The 23,451-nt window shown below is 36.9% G+C and overlaps 1 protein-coding gene across 4 annotated transcripts in view; it reads left to right on the top strand.

Annotated features, from left to right (window-relative positions):
• The window catches only part of LOC121418684 (rho GTPase-activating protein 18-like), a 128,854-nt gene that overhangs the window by 70,461 nt on the left and 34,942 nt on the right, over window positions 1-23,451 (top strand). For all 4 annotated transcript variants that reach the window (XM_041612690.1, XM_041612670.1, XM_041612679.1 and 1 more), the window contains one exon: window positions 301-407. In XM_041612690.1, coding sequence (XP_041468624.1) covers window positions 301-407 — 107 coding nt within the window. The remainder of the gene's footprint in view (window positions 1-300; window positions 408-23,451) is intronic.

Here is a 23,451-nt window from a genome sequence, read left to right as displayed (position 1 = left end):
TCAAATTCACTTCCTGATACAATAATGAAATAGATTTCTGTGATTACTATATAGCATTTGACTGCCTTTTATGGAAAGGATGATAATTGCAAAACCCGTTTTTATACCAAATATAGCAGCAGTGCCAAATTAAACACATCATTGACTCACAGAATTCAGGTTTTTCAATGAATATGTTACAGAGAATACAGCTTAACCAGTTTTATTCCTCTTTTATCTCCCATTTCCTCCTCTGTTTCTCTTCCCTGTTCCCCCTGCTCCTCTAACCCCTCTCCTGGGTCTCTTACTCTCGCTCTATAGGTGTGAAGATTCTTAGTTTCACGCACACAGAACCCATTGAAGTGCCTAGCTGCAAAGACCGGGAGACCAAAGTGAGCATGAGGGCACAAACTCCAGACGCTACTCTGGTAAGTATCCGATAGTGGTAGTTAATGTATTTGTGATCCACCAACCCAAAGCCTTCAGTAAGTCACCAGGGAATGGTCTATGTTAATAGCCAACATGTTAATTTGGTCTTTAAAAAAGTAAACGTGACCCTCTGCACTATTCGTATAAGAGTAGGGGGAACCCTGGTGTAGTGGTCCAACTGCACTCCCCCCCAATCAGTTATATCAGGAGGAGTCATAGTGCTTCAGTTCGCTTTTCGCCTTCCAGGCACAGATGACACCAACCAAATAATAATGATGATAATAATAATAATTATAATAATAATTATGACAACATTAATGTATTAGAACAATCAATTCTTCTTCATAATGCAAAATTCAAGAAAAGGTGAAATACACAAATTTCTCAACTCTAATGTATTAGAACAATCAATTTTTCTTCATAATGCAAAATTCAAGAAAAGGTGAAATACACAAATTTCTTTTATATCATTTTATCCAAACTGCTTGGAATTTCATTGAGATCAAGTTTGACAAGTTGTATATCATCTTAAATCTTAGAATCTGCTCTTTCAAGGTCAATATAAATCTCAAAACTCATTTGGGATGCTTTATTGTCAGTTTTGAGATGGCTGGTCACATTTTTGTAGAAGTGACACAAAGTATGTGTTACAGAGGTGCTTTATGGGATGTCAATTTTCCAGTTCCTTGTGGGTGTTGCATAAAGCTGTTATGAAGGACTTAACACATGACTGGTGACCATTTCTTGTGCTAAATGAGATATTCCCTTGTGGCTGAGATATCACCTAAGAAGATGTTCCAGTCATTTGTAACTTTATAACAATGTGTCCGCTCTGAAAATTTTATTAGAATCCTTAGTTTTGATTGGGTAAGTAGCACTGGTGTCTTAATGTTACTAGAAAAACTGCCAGGACTGACAGTGCTTACAGCTTACACAAACCCCACCCCCTTGTTTTACCTTTCTGAGATATGTATGTCAGGAGAAGATGAGATTGTGAAAGTGTCTCTTGTCTTGTCACCCAATTTTCATTACTAACACTGTCAGAATTAACAAGTGCTACTCTCCATTTGGCACTACCACCCCAAATCTGAGCGCTTGAACTGCCAAAAATGGCTGGAAAAGTCCGAGCACCGTTTCCGGGATGAATCGCTGGGTCCTGGTGGCGCGCTTGACGAGAACCTGTGATTCAAGCATGCAGCTGTTTGTCCAAATTAAACCAAATAATAGCCTCAGACAATGCAGAGCCAATATTGAAATTGCGAAATCGGTGGTCAGGATTTTTTATTTCCTTTCGGAGGGTCTAATTGCATTTGGGTAGTCACCTTAACATATCGGATGTTTCTTAACCTTGCATCAGTTTCTAGAGACTTGTCGTGAATGTTGTACAAATTATGCCAATCATCTTTAATTCGATTGAAAACTGGAATTCAATCATTTTGCAAGAGTGGGAATAAGACTGTCTTGGGGTTTGAGGTGAAGATGAGTATTAGCATAATCCATACTTGTGATATGTGAATTGATGAAGAAATTGGAATACAATTTACCATTGCTTCATATTTTGTGTTACAATTTTCAGTCCCATTTTCCACAAATCTAGTGTCGGTCCACTGCTGGTTACTCTTCAGTGATTTAAAGAGGAAACCTGATGTAACAATAACAATAATTTTGCAATGTACTGCTTTAAGGTTTTTATTATGATTGAATTGATATGATTAGTTAGACATATCAAGTGCACTCAATTATGTGTCTTGAAACTCTTAAAACCAGTACCAGGTAATCTCACATGCATAAAAACAATATAATCTGAGAAATTACTGTATTTTCAATCAGCTTTCATTCTGATTTTGTGACAATTAAAAGGCCCCTTTCAAGATTTTACCAGAGCATTAAATGACACTGAATACAGAGAATACAGAAATTTGTGGTCATATGCTCCATCTCCTGGTTTTCCAAATGGTGACACAACGTTTGCTCTGGCTTTATTTTGTCTAAGATATACGTGTAGGGTTAGGGTTGCAATAGGGTTCTATGCTAGGTTTATGTAGGGTAGGCCAAGGGTTATAGGGTAGGCCAAGTGTTTAACCAAGGGTTATAATTGGTCGCTCCTTTCGTGCATGGACTTTACAGCAGAGTAATTGTCGCCAGAGCTAATGTCTTGAAATCAGTTTAAGAACATACATTCAAATCAACTTTCATTCTGATCATTTGGCTACCAAGATGCCACTTAAAAGATTTTACCATAGAACATGTTTCACAAGAGCATTTATGACACATTTTTACAGAGATTTTAGTTTTGTTGTCCTCGTCATTGTACCCCTTCTTTAGGTTCTCAAATTATGTAGGAAGAAAAAAAGGAAATTATATTTGAGGTAGGTGGAAGCGGAAACATGCATGTTAAGCAGGGGTGGAAACTCATAATCAGGTGGGCAGCTATGCACAACCACCCATATCCTTTGCTAAAGGGGAGGGGTAAGGGATTACAAGACAAAAATAAGAGTGGGAGAGAGAAAGGAAGAAATAAAAATGGGTGTGAGAAAGATAGAAAAATGAGAATGAGATAAAGATAGGGAGAGAGAGAACAGAGGTGCAAATTGGGTTCCATGACATTTACTCCGGCGACAATTGCCCTGATGGAACATCTGCATGTTCAGCCATACATTAAACCCAACCTCTTAAGATTAAATAAAACCATGTTAACATTATTCTTAAACTCTATTACAATCCTAACCCTAATATATGCCCTCTGAGATATTAAGATAGGAGCAAATGTCGTGTCTCTGGAAATTGGCGAGTTTTTATTAAATTCATTTTTCGTTATTAATTTTGACTTGAGTTGTATTTTTTAAAAATATTTTTCAAAGTGTGAATATTGATTGAAAAATAGTGTTTGTTTTTTATTTGAGGAGTCAAAGGAGATTTATTTTGAAATTTGAATGCAGTGTACCTATATGAGTTCATAAATGGTGGTCTTTAGAACATGAGATACATAATGAAAGTGTTAGCCTTTTATGTATACAGAAAATCAACAGAATCAGGTAGATGTTTGATTAAGCTGTTCGTAAGTTACAAGCAACTTTACAATGACTGATGATTCTTTCTTGATGTAAATTATAGTTAATGTGTATTTAGCTGCTTTGAAAGAATCACCAGTTGTTTGTAAATTCGCTCTCTTGATTACAGGTGTTCAACCCCCCCCTAAGAATTCAAATCCCCCCTTTTTTCTTTTTTTTTGGCTTTCCAAATTTTTCAAGGATATGAAACAACGTAAAATTTGTGGTAAAGAGCTTTTTTTTTTTTTGCTTGTCCAGTTTTTCGGAGGTACGAAATGACGTAAAATTGATGGTGAAGACCTTTTTTTTCTAGTCAACATTTCATTCAGCTTGAACCCCCCCTTAAAAATCATGGATACGCTACTGGTCGCTCATAACCTATTGAACAGCTTTATAAAACACTGAACAGGAGTTTGAGGTACTTTTATCACAGATGAGGGAAGATTTAAGATGGAGAAAAGGGAATGATTAGGGGGAGGGGAGAGGATGGGTGGATGATGGAGGAAAAGAGATAGTCTTGGATAGAAAAGAAATAGAGCGAAAGGTACCATGACTGGTCTCGAGGGAAATAGATGATTAAGTCTGAAACAGAAGAAAGTAAAGATAGAAATTAAGAGGAAAGCATTTATAAGATTGAGAGGGTTAAGCAAGCTACCCTTCCACTATTTGATGTAGATCATATTGCCCCCAGCTGTTGCGTTTCGCCCTGATTCATCTAACTGACCCGTGCTTGGTCTTAGACATCCTTTGGCTTCCCTTTCAGACCTCTTCTCTTCTTCTTGAGCCAACCTGCACCTCCCCCACCTCTTGTCATTAAAGGCCACGTCCAGTCTTTTCTTAGATCATTCAAAGAAAAGCTAACTTTAATCAACGAGGTGAAATATCTACCTTGATTCCAATGTTAATGCACCCTTATCAGGGGCTGCGGAATGGTTTTCAAAGTGGGGGGGGGGGCTGACCATGCAAAAAATCACACAATCACATGGTCATTTTTACGTTTTTGTACACGCTTCCGCGGCCCCTGCTTATGTCAAAAGCAACCATAAATAGTATGAAGTGAAATAATTCTGAATGAGTAAATTCATGTATCAACTGAAACAATCATTCCAAAATCCCACTGAGCAAGATGGTCCTAGAGCATGTTTCTCTGGGAACTTCTCGAATCCTGGCCTTTTGGAAGTTTGGGGGCTCCTAAATTCGTCCCACAATTACAAAATTGGCACACCCACTAAATTTGTTATTTAGACCCCTGAGAACACAAAACCATTGAGAAACAGATCTTTGCTCTCTATGGTCACGAAAGTGTTGCAGATGATGCAACCATGTTTTTTTCAAAATCCAATTGACACTGCAAAATGCAAGCAATCAAGCTTCACATTCGGAGGTGATTGAACAGTTGCTACTAAACGTAATCCGAATTCCCTTCAATTATCAGATCATATTTTGATATGAAATGAAAATAAATTATGATCAGGTAAGCACAGCTGTCAATGAGGAAGAAGGGCCCAGGAGTTGTGTCTATTTAGCACAATGGTGTCCAAATATAGTGTGAGGTTCATCCTTCCTGTGTACTAATAAGGCCAGGGCACCAGGAACGATGAGCAATGATCTCTAATAATGGCTGGTTTATAGTCGTAGATAGGGAGGGCATTGTGTCTCCAGGGGCAATTTTTTCTCTATTTTTTGGTCATGGAAAATGAGGTTATTTTTTTCAGGCAGTACAGTGGCAGTCAGCAATCTTTGAGCATAGTTTACACTCAGGTCCAGAACAATAGAGTGACCAAGCCAGAACAAAAGGAGAACAATAGATTCGCTGGACCATTTCGTTTGTTCTTGCTCGAGTGTAAAATCGAGTGTAAATCATGCTCAAAGATTGCTGACTGGGTCTGTATGTGCACCATCTTCACTTGGTGTACATGATGTATGCCTTTCTTGTATAGCACTAAATTTTTCTGTGCTAATACATCAGAGTTGCTTATCAGTTCTTCTTTACCTCCTTATTTGAGTTTGTGAAGGGGGATAGTTTTGTTCAGGTAAGAAGGGAATCAATGGAAAAAATAATATGATAATAACAAAGTTCTTGTATAGCCCATATCACATTATGTCATAACATCCCTTCCAAAGGACTTGGATATTGTTACCCTGGCTTTAGCTCCATAAAATGAATCAAATGAGAAAATTACAAATCCAAAAATGATTATCTTCTGCACTTTGAAGTACTAATTTGTTACATATTGATGCATGATACCGAAGATATTGAGAATGCCCATGACTTTTGTTCTAATAATTGCGATATTTGACCAACAAATGTCTCTTCTTTAATAGATCACTATTGTCAACATGTGACTTACTATATCATAATGTAGATGAATATGGTTCTGGTATCTCGTTCAATCCTTTCTCTGGCACTGGGTATGAAGTAGACAGAGGATGATGTTGTGTAAATCTAGTTGGTGGATTAAACCAGGCTACTGCGGTCTTTCAGCGCTGCGACTGTTTCACCCAGGTTTTCACACTTCTTGATTAGGCGATTTGTCACTTTCCTCTAATCTGGGAATAGTTTTTGACTTCAGACGGTTTGCATTTATATAGAATACAAGCACTGTAGGATATTGATCATAGCTTGATATTTGTAGCGATATATATTCTCTTCATCATTTCTCATCATGTGGATTGATCTTCCATACAAGGCCAAAATGTCAATATGAACAAACATTAAATGAATTGCTATGTAAAAGAAAGCAATACAGAAGTGTTGTTGAATCCAAGTGGTCTAGATTCTAGATGTTTAATGTCAAAATTATATTTTGTTCCCTTAGGAAAGGCAGTAATCCGTGAGAGAAAGTTAAAAGATTTCATCGCCTAAAAACGGTTAGGAATCAGTTGAAAGAAAAAGATGATGGTGACAATGTTTAGGGTGATATTGAGGATGGTTAGGATATATATGGTGGTGGTGGATGAGGTGAAGAAGGTGATAGGATAATGACGATGTTAATGTCGATGGTGATGACGGTGATTATGACAATGTTGACGATCTTGAGGACAATGATGGTGAAGGTGATGATGATGATGATGATGAAGACGATGATTTTGATGATGATGATTTTGATTATGATGATGATGTTGATGACGATGATGATGATGATGGTGATAATGATGACAGTGGTGATAATGATGACAGTGGTGATAATAGTTACTGGGAGAATTCTATCACGTATTATATTAGATAGAAGTCTTTGTGCCTCAGAACAATTGATGCACTTTCCAACCAACCACCCTTAAACCTTCAGAATGCTCTTCACAAGAATTAGAGGTCCACACTCACAGCTTAAGTAGTAGCATGATATCAGAGAGAGAAAACACAGCATAAAAGCTGACCTGTTACCTACAATTTGGACATCCAAATCCCAGAGGTAACCCCTTAACGGCAGGTGTTGCGGATGACGCACCGTCTGGCTAGAGTTCCCCAGCCACTACCCCTGGAGTACAGGATCAACTCCCCGTGACCGACCTGACACCTCCCCTAAATTTGTTCCTTGTCTCAGGGTTAGTTTGCTGTTCAAAATTAGGTCTTTTCGTGTCCTTCATTTAGTTGATGGCACAACAAGGTGAGAAAAATCCTTTGCACGACTCCGGTGTTTAAATTTGGCTTATATTTCGAGGGAGAATTAGTAACATAATTTTTGTCGGAACTCTTTAAGCAGTGTTTGTAGTCCTTTATGAGTGTTGTGAAGACATAAACTGGATATCAAAGGTTACAATGAGATGTCTTGATGGTATGGCAATGGCCTTTGAAGTGGTTGTAGAGGATTCAAAACCAAGTCCAAGCTCTCGTGCTCTTTGTTATAATCAAAGTCACTCAGAGAGGACTTGAAGCCGTAAGCCCCTTGGTTTCATACTTGCAAGCATTAACTCATCATAATTGGATAGTCAGAAAAAGTTAACCAACTATCTGAAGAGGCCAAGATATGTGTAAAGTCAGTAATTATTATTTTCCAAGTTTCAGAATGGTATAGATTAAGGGATATAGTGGAAGTCATTATGATCAGGAGCTGGCTTGCATGACAGGGTCTTTGTTAAGGACCACCTTTCTTGTTGCCAATGATCATGATGCACCATGTGAGATGCCTTTTGTAAATTCATCGTTAAGTATTTGACAAAAAGTACAACAGGCTTGTCAAATTATTATTATTATTTGTTTTGGCGTCACCTGTGCCTGGGAGGCGAAAAGTGAACTGAATCACTGTGACCCGCAGGTCTCTCCTCCCGATATAACTGATTGGGGGGAATGCAGGTGGACCACTACACCGGGGTTTCCCCCCTACTCTTATACGAATAGTGCAATGGGTTCTTAACGTGCAAAGGTGGTGACTCTCCTCTACACGGGGCCTCCATTTAACGTCCTATCCGAGGGACGGAGTGTTTTCCATTGTAACATAGCCTGCATCTATGAAACATGGGAGAGACGTTTACACACAACGCACTGGCTTCAGTCATCCGCCCGGGGTGGACTCGAACCCACGATCTTTGGTTCGACGGGCAGACGCGTTACCGACTTAGCCAACACCGCTGATCAGATTAATTTCTTTGTATAGTATGCTCCTTATGTCTCAAAGTCTCTGGTATTAGGTTGGACATGTTTCATCTTAGTTAGATGTTGAAACACTGTACATGTACATATAAATATGCATAAAGTGAAATATATTGCTTTGAAAGTGGGAAACTATCCAACTATTATTGCACACGGCTCAATATTATTTAGGTCATAATGTTTTATTTTAATTATATATATGTATCTTTCAGGTTCTTCTCTGAATTGCACAATGGCAGAGTCCTGTTTTTAAACTCATTGCACATCCATGAAATCTTTTCGTCTAAAATTAGGATTGAAAGCAGAAATCGCCAGAGAAACCGAGCATTGACATGAAAATAGTTCCAAGCTATCTTCCATTCATTAATGTTACAGTATGAAAGGGGTCCAAGAATGTCATCCATGTTTGAATGACAGAAGCATTTTTTTTTCATATTTCCATTCTTCAAGATTCCCGATGAGTTTTTTTGTCAGTCGTTGCTCAGAGGAAACGATGTCTAGCGGAAACATTTATTTGCATTCACACCTCCCAAGCTCGCTGGATTTGTAAGACAGGAAAACGTCTCCTTTGTTTCTTTACGTATTGCAGACAGGCAAAAGGACATGTTGATCGGCGACGTGAGGAATTTGGGAGGTATCGGAAAGAAAGGGCTTCCGAATTTGGTGTGCCTGATTTAGGTCTGTCTGCGGTAGGCTGCATCAAAGCTGTTGCCAATTTAGGCCCTAGTTAGTCATGATTTCTCATGTTTTCTAATTTGTCAGGGAAAGGTGAAGAGGCATTTTATAAATAAAAGTTAATTTTGATGTCCCATTCCTAGCTTGCCCACATATGATGTATGCCCCTTCTCCACTCGATGGGGTGCATTCCAACATGAGTTTTTGACCTCACTTTTCGGCATATTACAAAGGCTTTCACATTCTAAAGTGTACTGTGCCACAAATATGTTTATAAATGCTTTAATTGTGCAGGAAACCTTTCACTTGTCATTCTGAGGCAGTTTTTTTAATAATCTGAAGACCCAAATGCTATGGAATCTCTTATCACCTATTAAAAAATTGTGTCACATTTGGCTACCGATAGTTCCACTGCTGATTTTATCCATGTCATTCTTGCCAAGTAACTGACTTACTGATTGAGGAACCCCATGTGCAAATGGCCTGGATGCTATCTAGAATTTATCGTCTGATTTTCGCTAATCTTAGCAGGTGTTTCGCTATGAAGGCATGGGCTTTGGAAAGCAAAATGATATACTGTAATTTGTGATGACAAAAATTGTCTGGGCGACGAAAAGATCTTGGTTGCTGAGGAGGAGGGATATTACTGGAAATGGGATGGGATTAAGAGGGATTAAGCTTGGGGATGGAATTTAGGGATGGCAGAATTGAAGGCTAGACTAATAATTACTTTCAAATGATATTTTGTTTCTTCAAGTCCGTAGTAGGTTTACGAGGGTGAGCTATCAGTCAATGACCTAAATCATTTTAAGGAGAATTTAACTTGAATGTCAATGTTTCATTGCTGATGGTTTAAATACATACAGATCTCTGCAAATAATATGGACTAATGGATTTACTGGGGAGGGGGTGTTCTTGAAAAAATGATAATAAACCTAGCCCCTGGCATGGGGGGTCTCATGTTCCTGTTCCACTGTGTCAATCTTGCTGTTATTTGGCAAACCTAGAGATTGGGCAGGATTGGGGAAAAAATTGATCATTTTACCAGGTGAGACCAACTGATACTTTTGCAGGAATAAATTTCTCTTGTAATTTTACTTCCATGTGCCGCCATTAAGTACACCTGGTGGGTGTGTCATAAATCTGTTTGTATTAAAGTTCAGAGCGACTTTAAGAACGATTGGTGATCCTTTCTTGTGGTAAATGGTATATTCATTTTGCGATGGTTATGTGCGTAAGAAAAGTTCACCAGTCGTTCTTAAAGTTGCTCTTAACTTACAAACAGCTTTATGAAACGGCCCGCTGGAAAGACCAGTATGCAATCCCTTGACTGTGCATTGTGTTGTTCACACTCCTTCCACTTTCCCCATGATTAAAAATTGATTGGGAAAGATTGGAATGAAATTTTGACCTTGTTCAGAATTTCATGCCGATCTGAATAACTGCCCTCTGTTACCCTATCTTCACAACGTTGCTGCAACTCTGCTTCTGATTTCAACCAAAACCTACTACTTTAATAGATAGTCATGATGCGCATGCCTCATGATGTAATCTGTTAATAATATATTTTCCTTTTGTTCAGTGGCAGCCAATGGAGAATCGGCAACAAAACTCAAAGAATTGTAACCACTCAAAAAAAACAAGCTTGATTATGCTTCTGTTTTTGAGCGTTTTACCTGGCTTGATTTGATTTGCAGACAATTACTGGGGGATGGAAGTTATTATTATGAACCGTATCTCTCGGAATGGCTTGATTGACAACAGGTAATTAGCTCATAATACCCTCCGAAAACATCTTCATGGATCTTACTGCGCGGAGCAGTGCAGCAAGGGAAGAGGTCATACAGTTTGTTTTGAAGCTCTCTCATACATGATCGCACGTTTCAAGCAATGGCAATAATGGGCGGGAAATAGCACAAGTTATCGCCCCCCTGTTGAAATCTCTCGACTAAATAGGATAGAACAAAGGAGGGTTTGGTGTTTTCTTGGGAGGGAACTTTGTGCCTTTTACTTTTCTTTCTGTTGATGTAAGCTTTTTATTGAGTGATATGTTCATTTCTGGTTATTTGGTTGATTGCTTGTGTAATGAGATTTGTTTCCCTACACCCACTAGGGGTTCTAGCACCGCAGAGAACACAGAATACGTGCCCTAATTTGCCATGTAAAAGGTTTGTACATTATTTTTATGGTTGCTGATGAATTTCTTAGTGGTCATTTGTGTCAATTTTATCAAATGTTTTTTTCAGTGTTTGTTCCCTCATCCCATTCTTCTTTCCTCTCACTCTACCCTCTCTACTGTCCCCATCCCACTCCCTACCCACCCTCCCCCTCCCTCCCCTCCCCATATCCCTCCCTACACCCACCCACCCTCCCTACCCACCCCCACTCCCCCTCCCTACCCACCCCCACTCCCCTCTCTACCCACCCCCACCCTCCCTCTCCCCTACCCTCCCTAGAAATCGTTCTAAAACTTGAGCTCCTCTACTGAAGCTGATTTAGCCTTTTAGAGGTGATAGTTTTTTTTAAATAGTTCTTACATTAAAGGTATTGAGTTGACTCTGTTCTTATTGATATTACATAACCCTTACCAGTGATTTTAACTTAAATCAATGAAAACTACCATTGATCATGGTTACCATGGACACTGCAGTCAATATCAAAGATACCAGCAACAAATAATCCAATTAAACATTTCAAGTGATCATTCTTCCAAATTTTTGAATGATTCAATATTTGAAATATATTTAATTTCATTAACTGTCAATATGTTTTTGGCCCCCAAGCTAGACATCATTCTCTAGTGCCTTGCTCATGTTGACAACTTGAAATATGATATCTGACATTTTCTCAAGACCTGATTTCTTTCTTTGCCAAAAGAGTGTTTCCTCTGCAGTCTCCCTCATGATATAAATATATTTCCTTTAAAATGTCTCTTCAAGAAAATGGAAATCTACGATTGTAAAAGTTAAAGTTTGTAAATCAAGATGTTGTCCTATGTGATGGTGATCGTGTTAGTGACAGTGAGCCCATCAGGAAAGTCCAAGAAACCTTGTGGTAAATCCAGGCCGTCATCCATGAAGGCTTCTGGTTTCCTTGCCGAGTATCTATCCCACAATGCCAAGTACATAGATGTGTCATAGATGGATTCAATCTGAGAGTTGGGTTCCTGTCAAGAGACCAGTCACATCCCTCTCGTGTTTGTTCTAGGGTTGTTTTTGTATTTTACACGGGATGTAAAAAGATTTTGTAAATGATTATTAAACCCTTCCATATCAGGCTAAAGATTGTTCAGGCTTTTTGTAACTTTTCAGATTTTAGGAAAATGAAAGAGCCAACTTCACTTTTTGTAATCCCACACTTTGTAAAAAAAGAAAAGAAAATTATTTTTCTATTGAAATGTCCATACAATACCCCCAAAATGCCTTAATCTCTGATTTGTATTTATGTAACACACCGTTGACCCGTCTGAAATTTTGGTAATTATTCAAGAATAATTAATATAATTACTGTTGGTTAAAGTCATTAGACAAACTATCATTTCCAAGGCGATTTAGATGTATCCATCTTTCAGAAATCAAGCTGAAGAAAATAGTGCCGTCTTTCATGTTGCCAAGGAAGTGATAGTTTTGTCTTATCCGGGGTAATATAGGAGCACCTAGCAAGGTGGATACGTGTGCTATACAAATCCTATATTATTTTTTTTATCCACTGAAACGTGATTATTTACTTATATTGCACATTGGAAATGATCTCATAGAAACTCCTGATGATTAAATACACCACACATATTAAGAAAGTAGTCCTTATCACAACCTCACTGAAGTACCAGTTTGAAATTTACACAGTCTACAGGGAAAGAATGTTAAAGCAATATTGTTTTTGTTGTAAATTACTACTGTTTATCATTTTTGTACAGAGTTTTTTTTTACCTGACTGTTAAGAAAGCATGAATGCCTGTGAGCAAGCAACCAGGGGACCAACAGCTTAAGGTCCTCTCTGAGGAATTATTTTTATTGATGGTCTCAAATTTCAAACAGCCATAACTGTCTCATTCCTTGTTCTTTCTTTCAAAGTTTCAATATTGTTTTTGTCTTATTTTATGCTTTCACTTAAATCGATAGGGAATAATCAAACAAGCATATTGCTGGAAATTTCATCTAAATCGGATGTAAAATACGAAAGTTAGTAAGAAAAAATTTTGCTCAATTTTCTCTAAACAGTTATATGCACAACTCAATGTTATGCAAATGAGAGAGTCAATGATGCCCCTTACCATTTCTTTTTTTTATTGTTTGAATTGTACAATATTTGAATTTTTACAAATTTGACAATGTGGACCACCTTGACTTCACCATAAACTGTTACAATAATGGTAATTCCAGATGTTCAGGGAAGAATAAAATTTTGTTTCATATGACCATGAGGAGAAAATAAGAATTTTTCATATTTTGTATAATAAAATACAAAAGAAATAGTTTTTTACTTCCGAATTTGATGAAATTTTCAGTGTTATGCTTGTTGGATTTTTCTCCTTTTATTCAAATCAAGGATAAACTTGTCCTTTTAGGTTACATCTCCCCTTTAATACTGGATTTGAATAGGCTTACATTAGAAAAAAACACAAAGTAAGATGTGAAAAATTAACCCCCCAAAATTAAACTTAAATATTAACTGGCCTACGGTCATCCTGTACATGGCTTTAGGTTAGAAGGGCTTTCCTTTGAAGTATCCTCAGCTTAAAATTATGGATTCACATCGGATTAAAGGATTAGCTTTGAGGAGATCAGTAGTAGATATGAGATCATTCTCAAAGTTCCTTCCTTCTCCTCGACTTATTCCTCCCTTGTTCTGATGTAAACCAGACCTTAATGCAGTACTCTTTCATGGATTTAGCTCCTTTCCTTTTATTTGATGGCATATTGATACTTGTTATTGTCCGATAATCGTGGCTACCCTGTTCTACGGAAAGCAGTATCTTTGTGTCTTCCCATTGTACACACTTCTTATAGATTCAGATTCATTTATTTATCCATATTAGAAATATAGAAATCTGCCCTCCCCTGGCAGTACAGACACAAGATATACATTATATCATAAACACAAAATACTTGGTAATTCGGCATATATTAATTATTGAAAGAAAATATTAATAAACATTATTAATGTCAATTCAATTCAATTTCAAATTATTTGCTCATAAAAATCCATACATTATACAAAACATTGCATTAACAAAATGGAAAAAAAAAACAACAACAAATAGAAATAAACATTGGATTGAATATGAAAGGGACAGCAAGAAAGGAACAAGCCTTGTGATTAGCTGACCCTATCACATAATAATCATACAACGACTTCAGTGACAAAGAAAAAAAAATCACTAAACTACAACATAAAGGGGGGGGGGCCTAATATGCCTAAATGAAAGTTATACAAACAAACTTTATGAATAACTACTTAAAATAATTTGCCTTGATTTTGACTTAGAAATGTTTAATGAAACTGATTGCTTGATATCTACAGAAACAGAATTCCAGAGTTGTGGTCCTTGAAATAAAATTGAGTTTTTAAAAGATGAGAGTCTTGGCTTCTAAAGGTAGATGAAAATTCTTTGTATTTCTTGTGTTGTATCCATGGAAATCACTATTGAACTTAAAGAATGTTTTGATATAATCTGGCAAGAGGTTATTGTTACATAAATACATAAATATAAGAATTTGAATTAATTATTGAAAGAAAATATGAATAAACATTATTGAAATGCAAACATAAAAGAGAAATATGTAATTGAATATTAATTTCAATTTATTCACCTATAAAAATATAGATACAAATATCATATGTACGTATCCAATATTAATATGGCTTTGACCATAAAAAAATGCAAATTGCTTGTCAAGAATGGCCCCATAACATAGTAACAAAATTAGCAATGAACAACATACAAATGTAAACATGATAAAAAATGTAATTTAGGCGGCTTGTCAAAGGTGTGCGTGCGTTTTTACCTTCATATTCTGCGGCGAACCCGCTCAGCGTGCCATTGTCAATTTTTTCTTTCCTTCGGGTCAGTGCTCTTGCCATTTAAGACGACAGCGTTCCCTTTTGCAGCGAAAACGGAAGCGTGCGCTTTTATCTTTTGTTTTGACACCCCCGGTTGACTCTCCGATAAGATGTTTCTGCATGAGCGCCCTCTATGTCCACGATATCGACGTCTTAGGCAAACTATTAAACGAGCGATCTCTAGTCACTGATCTGGATATCGTTGTGTCCTTGTATCGGTGTGCGTAGTTCAGTGGGGTATACATTTTCAAAAGTTATGCTTTCACATTTTTTTGATAATTTTTCGTTTCGGGTTTCAGTATACGACAAAATTCAATAAGATTTAGATTTCATTTCTTTAATAGAACAATTAAGCTTTAGCCCTTTAGCACGAGCATGTTGTTTTATTTTGAAGAACATACCGTTAAGAAATTGAATTTCTGAAAGTAAGTGTTCAGGCGAGGGTAAGATTTTTTTCATCACACTGAGCCCGCACAGTCAGCATTGTCGGGTGAAAAGGAAAGATATGGAATTGACCTTAACATCTTTGTAAACAAAATGCAGAACCCCACGCAAAAGATGCAATATAAATCATACCTGGGTCCCAAAATGATGGCGTTTAAAGCAATACACTGAAACGCTACTGTGAAAAAAAAACACTAAAAACATAAAATGCAAACGTTTTTTGGTGGAAAAAAGGCTGAAAACTAAGGGCAGCGTTGAAATTCAAATTTGAGCTTAACATAGGTCTATGTTTAATTTAGCCCTCTTGTCAATTTGTTTTTGCTGTGAAATGTCCTTTTTTGAGGACTCTTTTTGGGCGATTTTGCCCCCCCCCCCCCTTGTGGAAAATCCTAGGTACGCCACTGCATTTGTTTAAACATTTGAATTCTAGAAACTTATATATTCACACATAATACAGATGCCGTGCAAAACAAACGAATAAAATATAATTTATTTGAACTTTAAAAATAAAATGGATGCTCAAGCTGTCATATCGGTCATTGTAGCTTAAATGCACAATCCTTGAATTTCATTGCCCGAAATTCAGAACAAAAGGTACTTTCGTTACTTTTTAAAACCATTACAAACATCTTTACCTTCGAACGAAATCAAAAGCACTTAAAAATGAATATTGAAATTATCAAAGTTGAGGTAGTCTTGACCATGAATAGAGTTGAGTGTTTATAAAGGAATTATAGCGTCTTCTATTAATCACATTCTACACTTTAATGACCGATGAAAAATATCACGTGAATGAAAATGCAAATTAACACATTTAAGTGACTCCGACATGATATTGGACAGGAAAATCTATAAAATCTTTTTACCTGGGATCCGTCTTTATTCTCTTATATAAATTTCCCCTGTGATCTAGAGTGCTCTGTGACCTAGTGTTCTTGATTACCATCCTGGAGCCACATAACCGAAGGGGGGTCTGGGGCTGAGGCCTCAACAAGTACCATGATTTTATGCATGGTGACCCCACCCCCTCAAACCAGTCCGCTGGGGGGAGGGGACTTAATTATTTCTTTCAATTTTCCTGTTCTACTTATAATATTCAATTTTGTCAACTTAATTCTGATGGTTCCTTTTTCATCCAACTTTATTTCTTCCTTTGAATTTTTCTAAAACTTTTCTATACCTATTCTTTTTTAACCTTCACGTTTGACTTGAACAATACGTGTATATTGCCGTTGGTTTCTTCTTCCTATCAAATATTTAAATTAATCTGCAATGTGTGTATGTCAAATTATTGCGAATTAGATTCCCAGTGTCTAAGGTAAACATAATTTACCGACGTAAAGTTAGTAATACGAAAGCCTCTTTGGCCTAGTTTCCCTTCCAACTTTGTACTTCACCTGTTAATCGTATAGCTGCATTCTGTATAGCTTGCATATTTAAATATGCACCAAACAATAAATTAACGTACAGAAAATGGTAATACCTCGGTCACATTTGCTCTACGGCGGCCATACAGCGAGTCGAAAACAGCCGTTTTATTCATTTTATTAAAACTAATATTTAGCAGGTCCAAAAACTGTTAAAATGGCTGTTTTCGACTCGCCTTAGAACAAAATGTGACCGAGGTATTTAGCATACTAGATCAACAAGAATGGAGTGCATGCTGGTGCGGATCCTGCCGGAGTAACACAATACAATCAGCGCCGTATTTATTTTGAACAATAGTTGGGCTCTCAAAAGTATTGTGTTCTATTTTGTGACCTCTAGAAGTCAGTGGGTCTATACGGGGTCTATATTCTGCACATCAGAGGGTACAGTTATGTAGTGAATCCGGGGGGGGGGGGGGATCATCCGGTCCGTGTGCCCCTCCCCTCCCCCCCCCCTTTGAGAGCTTTTATCAAATTTGTTAATGTAAATATGCCATTTTTACACAAGTGTGCCCCCTTTATTTGAAACTCACAACATGTATTTTAAATAAAAACATGTCGTTCATACACAAATGAGGACCTTCACTTTAGCCTGGTAAACAGAGTTGGTAGGCAATAAATATAACTCAAATGTTCACATTAAGAGTAGACCTATAAAGAGGGAAGTTACTTGGTTAATCAAAAATGTGTTGATAAAATATCAGTCGAACGTTATGTTATAATCTGCTTCGCCAAATAGGTTTTATGTAATATTGCTCTTTATAAAGGCAAGCATTAAACTACATGAAATGTCGAAATGTTAAGAAATATAATGGAAACCATATCAAAATGCACATTACGAAAAGAAACAAAATCAAGGTTCTAGTATGGGGACAAAACGAGAACAAGAAAACTACCCATTTGATGCTCATTTTAATTCCCCGAAAGCCGGACGTTGAAAATGACATGGGCCAGCGCATTGCAAGCTGTATTTAACGGCTTACCCCATTGACAAGGTAGATTTAAATTACCCCATTCTTGATTGGGGAGATTAACGTATATTCTTGAACAAAGAGGTGGTCTGACGGGTTGCGGATTTCAATAGAAAGATGACCTCTTGATTGGTAGGGGTATGTCAAGGGGAGATTATCACTTTGTCAGCGCGGGTGACTGTCTTGATACTTTGATGTTCCCCGATGTGCCTTCTATTCGAAAACCGTGTTTGCAACTAATCCCAATTATGAGACTATTTGGAATCAAAATGAGAGCCTAACTGCACCCTTTTTATAGATTTCGTTTGAAAATAAAATACTTACGTTTAAGGTAAAATTGGAATATGAGAAGGCGCTTCATAATATGTAAACCAAATAGTGTCACTTTTAAGCTTTATTCTTTTAAATCAAATGTAAAAATATATGTAAAATAATCTCGCAAGCCTAATCTAAATAGTGCGAGCACGAAGCGCGCGCTAATTTTTTATTTCATGTATTTTGTCCTAAAATAGCATTCTGGCAATGCTTGTGATCCTAAACGAGATGAATGAATTTAGTACGCATTGATCGTTCTGATAAAAAAGAATCTGTTAACGGCTACTTTTAATTATCTGTAAATGAAAACGTTACATATTTCAACAATCAAATAATGCGAGCGCGAAGCGTGAGCTGAAAATATTTACTTTTCTACCTGAAGAATAGAAGTTCTAAGCAATCTTTGTAATCATGAAAAAGGTAAATACATAACTAAACAAGCGAAGCGAGCGCGAGGAAAATTTGAGATTTGTAGAATTGTGAGTGGATATGGATCACAGTTAAAAAGGAACATATATGATTCATTATTATTACTTTGAGTTTTGACATAGGGCCGGGATATTCGAAGAACAATATTCCATCATGTGAAAATTATGACTGTCTTCCTATTTCTCTTCTTATCAAATCGCGAGATGAAACTTTTTGATATTCCATTCTGAAAAAGGGACAATTTATCAATAAATTAATTCATTAATCTAATAAGCCTAATCAGAGCGCGAAATCTGTCAATATTATATATTTAAAGCACTTTTGTAATTATGAATAAGATGCCTGAGTTGATATATTTTTAACAATCACGCGCAAATCGCCAGCCGAAAATTGTTGATAAACTGTCATAAAATGGAGATTTTAATTAGTTTGTAATATAATTAATATTGAAATTTTCATAACTCACCAATCAATATGCGAGCGTGCAGCGCTAGCTAATATGTTTTACAATCTGACATGAATAGGGATATTCTGATAACTAAATATAATCTATGTCTTTCAGGATCATGATATGAAAACCCTTTTATAACAAACATGATAAATGAAAAACGCGTCTCAAGTTATACATGGTTCATTGCCGGAAATATACCAATCATCTTCGTTTGTTAATGTTTAATCATCAACATTATCACTGATGTTATTATTCGTATTATCATGTCCATTAATATCACTTCAAAGTTCTAATTACCACCATCATCATCACTGTTATCATCACCATTCATTCATTATCTATTTCCAATCGTTCTCCAGTATCAATTTTATAGTTTATATAATCCCAGGTGATGTGAATGGGTACCCGGTAGGAAGAAATTCCTCGAATGCTCGAGCGCCCGATCAAGGTAGCCGTGCTAAAGCCGGGGTAATAATAGCAGGGCCCTCTGGGAGAACAGTTTTCGGAACTGAAGTGGCTACCCTGGGTAAATATGCCGCTATTATTATTATTATTATTATTAAAAAAATGAAAGATAATGGTAATGAATATGGTGATGTTGGTAATCATGAACATTAGATCCGTTTTGTGAGATAATTTATGCGATTTTACACGCTAATCGCTACTCGATGATGGTGAAAGAAATCTTTTAAATAGCACAACAGAAGTCGGGGCGGTAGTTACTGCATACACATACTTTAATACACTACATTATTACAAAAGATTCCCCATCGGGCGGGCCAACGGTCTTTTGAAGTAGGTTTATCTATTGAAATTACGACAATAATCACGGCAGCGGATATGGGGAATTCAAGACTGTGAGCTTCTAGCTCTCCCATTGTTTTCTGTGGCGAACCCGCTGAGCATGCTATTGTCAATGATTCTCTACTATACGGGTGACTGATCTTGCTTTTTCATGATCATAGGCCAGGGCAATGACTAAGAACAGTTCGATGAGTATCAATGCCAAGCAATCCTGAAAGGTCAATAATGTTCAATTCTCTATATGGAGAAGCTTATATCATGGCCCTATTTGCTTTTGCTTTTAGGCCAGTAAGTGTACTAATATTAATAATAAATAATCACATTCCATCTATTTTAGAGCAATGACCTAATGCTAATATCACTCTACATATCTCCCTGCAGCTTACGTACGGCCCCATAATTTATCTTCACCCGTGAATTACCGAATTTTGAAGCTTAAATTATTGAACATAATGGCATCCTAGTATTGTAATGATGTAATCACTGCAAGTGCAATATAAATAAAAACATTAATTTAATTCTACTCACATTGATTTTACTTTAGAACAAACTCACCCCCTCTTCTACTTCTGTTTCTCCGTCGTTATTCTTCTTTTCCACCTTATCATTCTTCTTGTTCTCATCCTTCACTCCCTTCTTCATCTACTCTTCTTACTCCTTCTCCTTTTTTAATCTTTTTTTTCTTCTTCTTCATATCCTTTGTCGTCTTTCATTATTCTTTTTTCTCCACCTCATCCTTTCCTGCTGCTTCTTTCTTTTCCTTCCTCCCTCTCTTCTTGTTGTTCTGCCCACGTACCTGCCCTTCTTATACGTCTCCTACTGCTTTTCCTTCGTCCTTCTTCTTTTTCTTCTTGCGTCTCCTTTTTTTTCTCTATCTTCCTTTTCCTCTCCGTATCCTTTCTCATCTCTCATTATTAATCTCATCCCTTTTTACTGCTCCTCCATTCTACATGTACGTCTGCTTCTCCTTGGTAATTCTTCTTCTCCTCCTCCTTCTCCCACCCCATCGATTTATGATGATAAAATTATAATGAAATAATAGAAATGTTAACGAAGATAATACTTATAATAGAGAAATGAATGATTGCGATAGTAACAGCGGTGATGACGATATCGATAACTATGGGAGGATAAGACCATGTACAGCACAACGTATCAGGCGCAATTTCAAATATGATTACATGACGATTTCGATACGAAATATTCATCATAAATCTAGACCTAGTACATTAATATACACTTATCTTTGTAGAATAATGAAATCGCCGCTCAATATCGATAATTCTGATGATCACTAAAACAGAAAAGCATACGTGGGACAGTGTATTATAACATTGCCTCGAAAAATACCTGACGAATTCTGTGCTTATATCGCTCATTTCTCAGCACTTTTACGACTTTCTTTCACAGGGCTATTTGGCAAATATTTTTCATTTATACAAACACTTCGTTGGTAAATTTCATTGGATTCTGATCGAACAAATTTTCAGATCGTTACCACAGTTGGTATTTATCTTCAATTCCGAACATTACGTTTAATACGTTAAACCAATTAAATGAAGTTATACTTTAGTCTGTTATATGTTGTTTTTATGTTGTACTCTCATACCCCGAGAGGGGATCGATAGGGTGAATAAAATGTAAATCTAAATCAGGGGCGGATCCAGCCTCCGCCAATGGGGGGGGGGGTGATTTTTTTTTCACCCATATTTTCCCCGATCGGCCGCCCAAGGTTGATATTTAATTATTTCTTTGAATTGGTTGTCCCAGTGCCGTAGTGATTATTAAAATTATTTAATAAGTCTTCGCATCATCTTATTCACTCGCCTTCCTCCTCTTATGTTTTCCTCTTCTTTTTTTCTCCTCTCTTTTTTCTTTCTTTCCCTTTTTTTGCTCCGCCATTAGGGGGGGGGGGGCCTTTGTAAATGTAAATCCAACCAAGAATCGGATCTATACAACATAATGTCTAAAGGTCAGGGGAGGATCCATGACGGGGAAACAAGGTTCCGCTTTTAGGGGGGGGGGCACTCTTCTGTTTTGGCTGCATTTTGCATTACAAATTCTAATTGTGCCTCTCATAATGGAAGGGGGCAAGGGCGGCTCCCCCCTAAATCCCCAGTGATAGAAGGGTACAGGAAGTTTGAGGATGCTGATTCATTCATGGCATACAATTTTCGAAATAGACGACCACAATTTCGTAAATATCCAGTCCACGCGCATGCGTACTCTCATTCCGAAGACGCAAGTCATAAAATAATTTCACCCCCACCTGATCACGGTTTCTGCGAGGACACAACTCTGCTTTCTCATGAATATTGATTTCGATGCAGAGGCAGAAATCGGGAGAACCCCTCTCAAATTTCCGAGTTTTTTCCACTCTTTCAACTGTATTTCCTTCCTTTTTTCTCACCCTTCCTCTTATTCCATCCCAATATTATTTTCTTATTTCTCTCTGTTTCCCCTCCCTTTTCTCTCCCTTTGACCTCTTAGTTTCTTTTTTCCTCTTTTCACAATCCCTTTTGGTCCCGTTTCTTTAAAACATGGAGATAAAGAAAATTAAGAGACAATATGTTATCCTGGGGAAATGGTTGCCCGTCAAAAATATGAAAAAACTATTTAAAACAGTTTCTAATAAATCTTTGTAAATCTTTTATCTTTCTATGCCTAATAGAGCTAAGCTGTTCCGGTCATATTTATCTTATCATTCTATTTCCTTCTGTTTTTTTTTTTTTGGGGGGGGGGGCGTTCTCGACACCTGTTTGAGATGCGAGTAATAATTAATATTCCAAATCGACGTGAATTCTACGAATGGCTTGGGCCTACGAAACGAAAATATGTGGAATCTTATTTTCCCACCTAAAACATGAATTGACTGTCTTCCAATTGCAAAAAAGAGGTTTTCATGGTTATTGCAGCAAATTCGAAAGATCAGTAACGATTTTCGACACATGCGTGATTTTTTTTTTAAGCTACCGTGGCTTTATGAATGCACCCGATAGATGCGAACCACAGTTCAGAACAGTGACCCGAACTCTCGATCCGACAGTCAATATGAACATGATGAAGGCACACATTTGTTTTGGTCGTAGAGGGAGCTATTTAGAATAGATTCTTCGGCCTTTCGACAGAAATTAAAACTTGCAGGAAAGACGAACAAAAGAACGGTGGCATTAAAGGGCCTTTGATGGCGGCCGTTCCTTTGAAGACAGGGGAACGTTAGGCGGGAAAGCCGAAGCGAAAACCCGGATGCGGGAAGAACGATGAAGAACGGTGCATGGACTTTTGACAAGCTACCTTAGTTTAATTAAATGGATAATATTTGTTTTTTTTCTTGTATGATAGCATACAGGTATTGATTTAAACATTTTGAGAAGGGCGTGTCTTGTTATTAAGTACACTATAATACTGCTCATTAGTAAAATTTCAAATTTATTAACTTTTTAATACTTATGTTCATAAGGTGAATTGACATTTCAAAACTCTCTTTTTAGTTAGTTTTGCTATTGACTTTAATTTGATGTTCAATAATGTATATACATTTAGAAAGTAATATCGACAAAATAACACAAAAATATGTTGAATATATCCCCAATATTAATGTTTGAAAAAAGAATTAGATTTAGAGTTTGAATTTTCTTAATCTCCCTACATTCATTACTTGTAATAACTACTATTAAAATCAATAAACAGCGGATATCTATCACTCATTGGCATCCCATAATTATTTTCACATGACCCTGTCTGTCCGTATCCTCTGTCAAGCTGAATTGGAAATATTTATTTATGGTAATTCAATTATGCAATATATCCTGATATTATTTTC

This window comes from Lytechinus variegatus, chromosome 1, assembly GCF_018143015.1.
Source record: "Lytechinus variegatus isolate NC3 chromosome 1, Lvar_3.0, whole genome shotgun sequence".
Lineage (NCBI taxonomy): Eukaryota > Metazoa > Echinodermata > Echinoidea > Temnopleuroida > Toxopneustidae > Lytechinus > Lytechinus variegatus.
The sequence above is the reverse complement of the archived record's forward strand: the minus strand, read 5'-3'. Positions and strand labels throughout refer to the sequence as shown.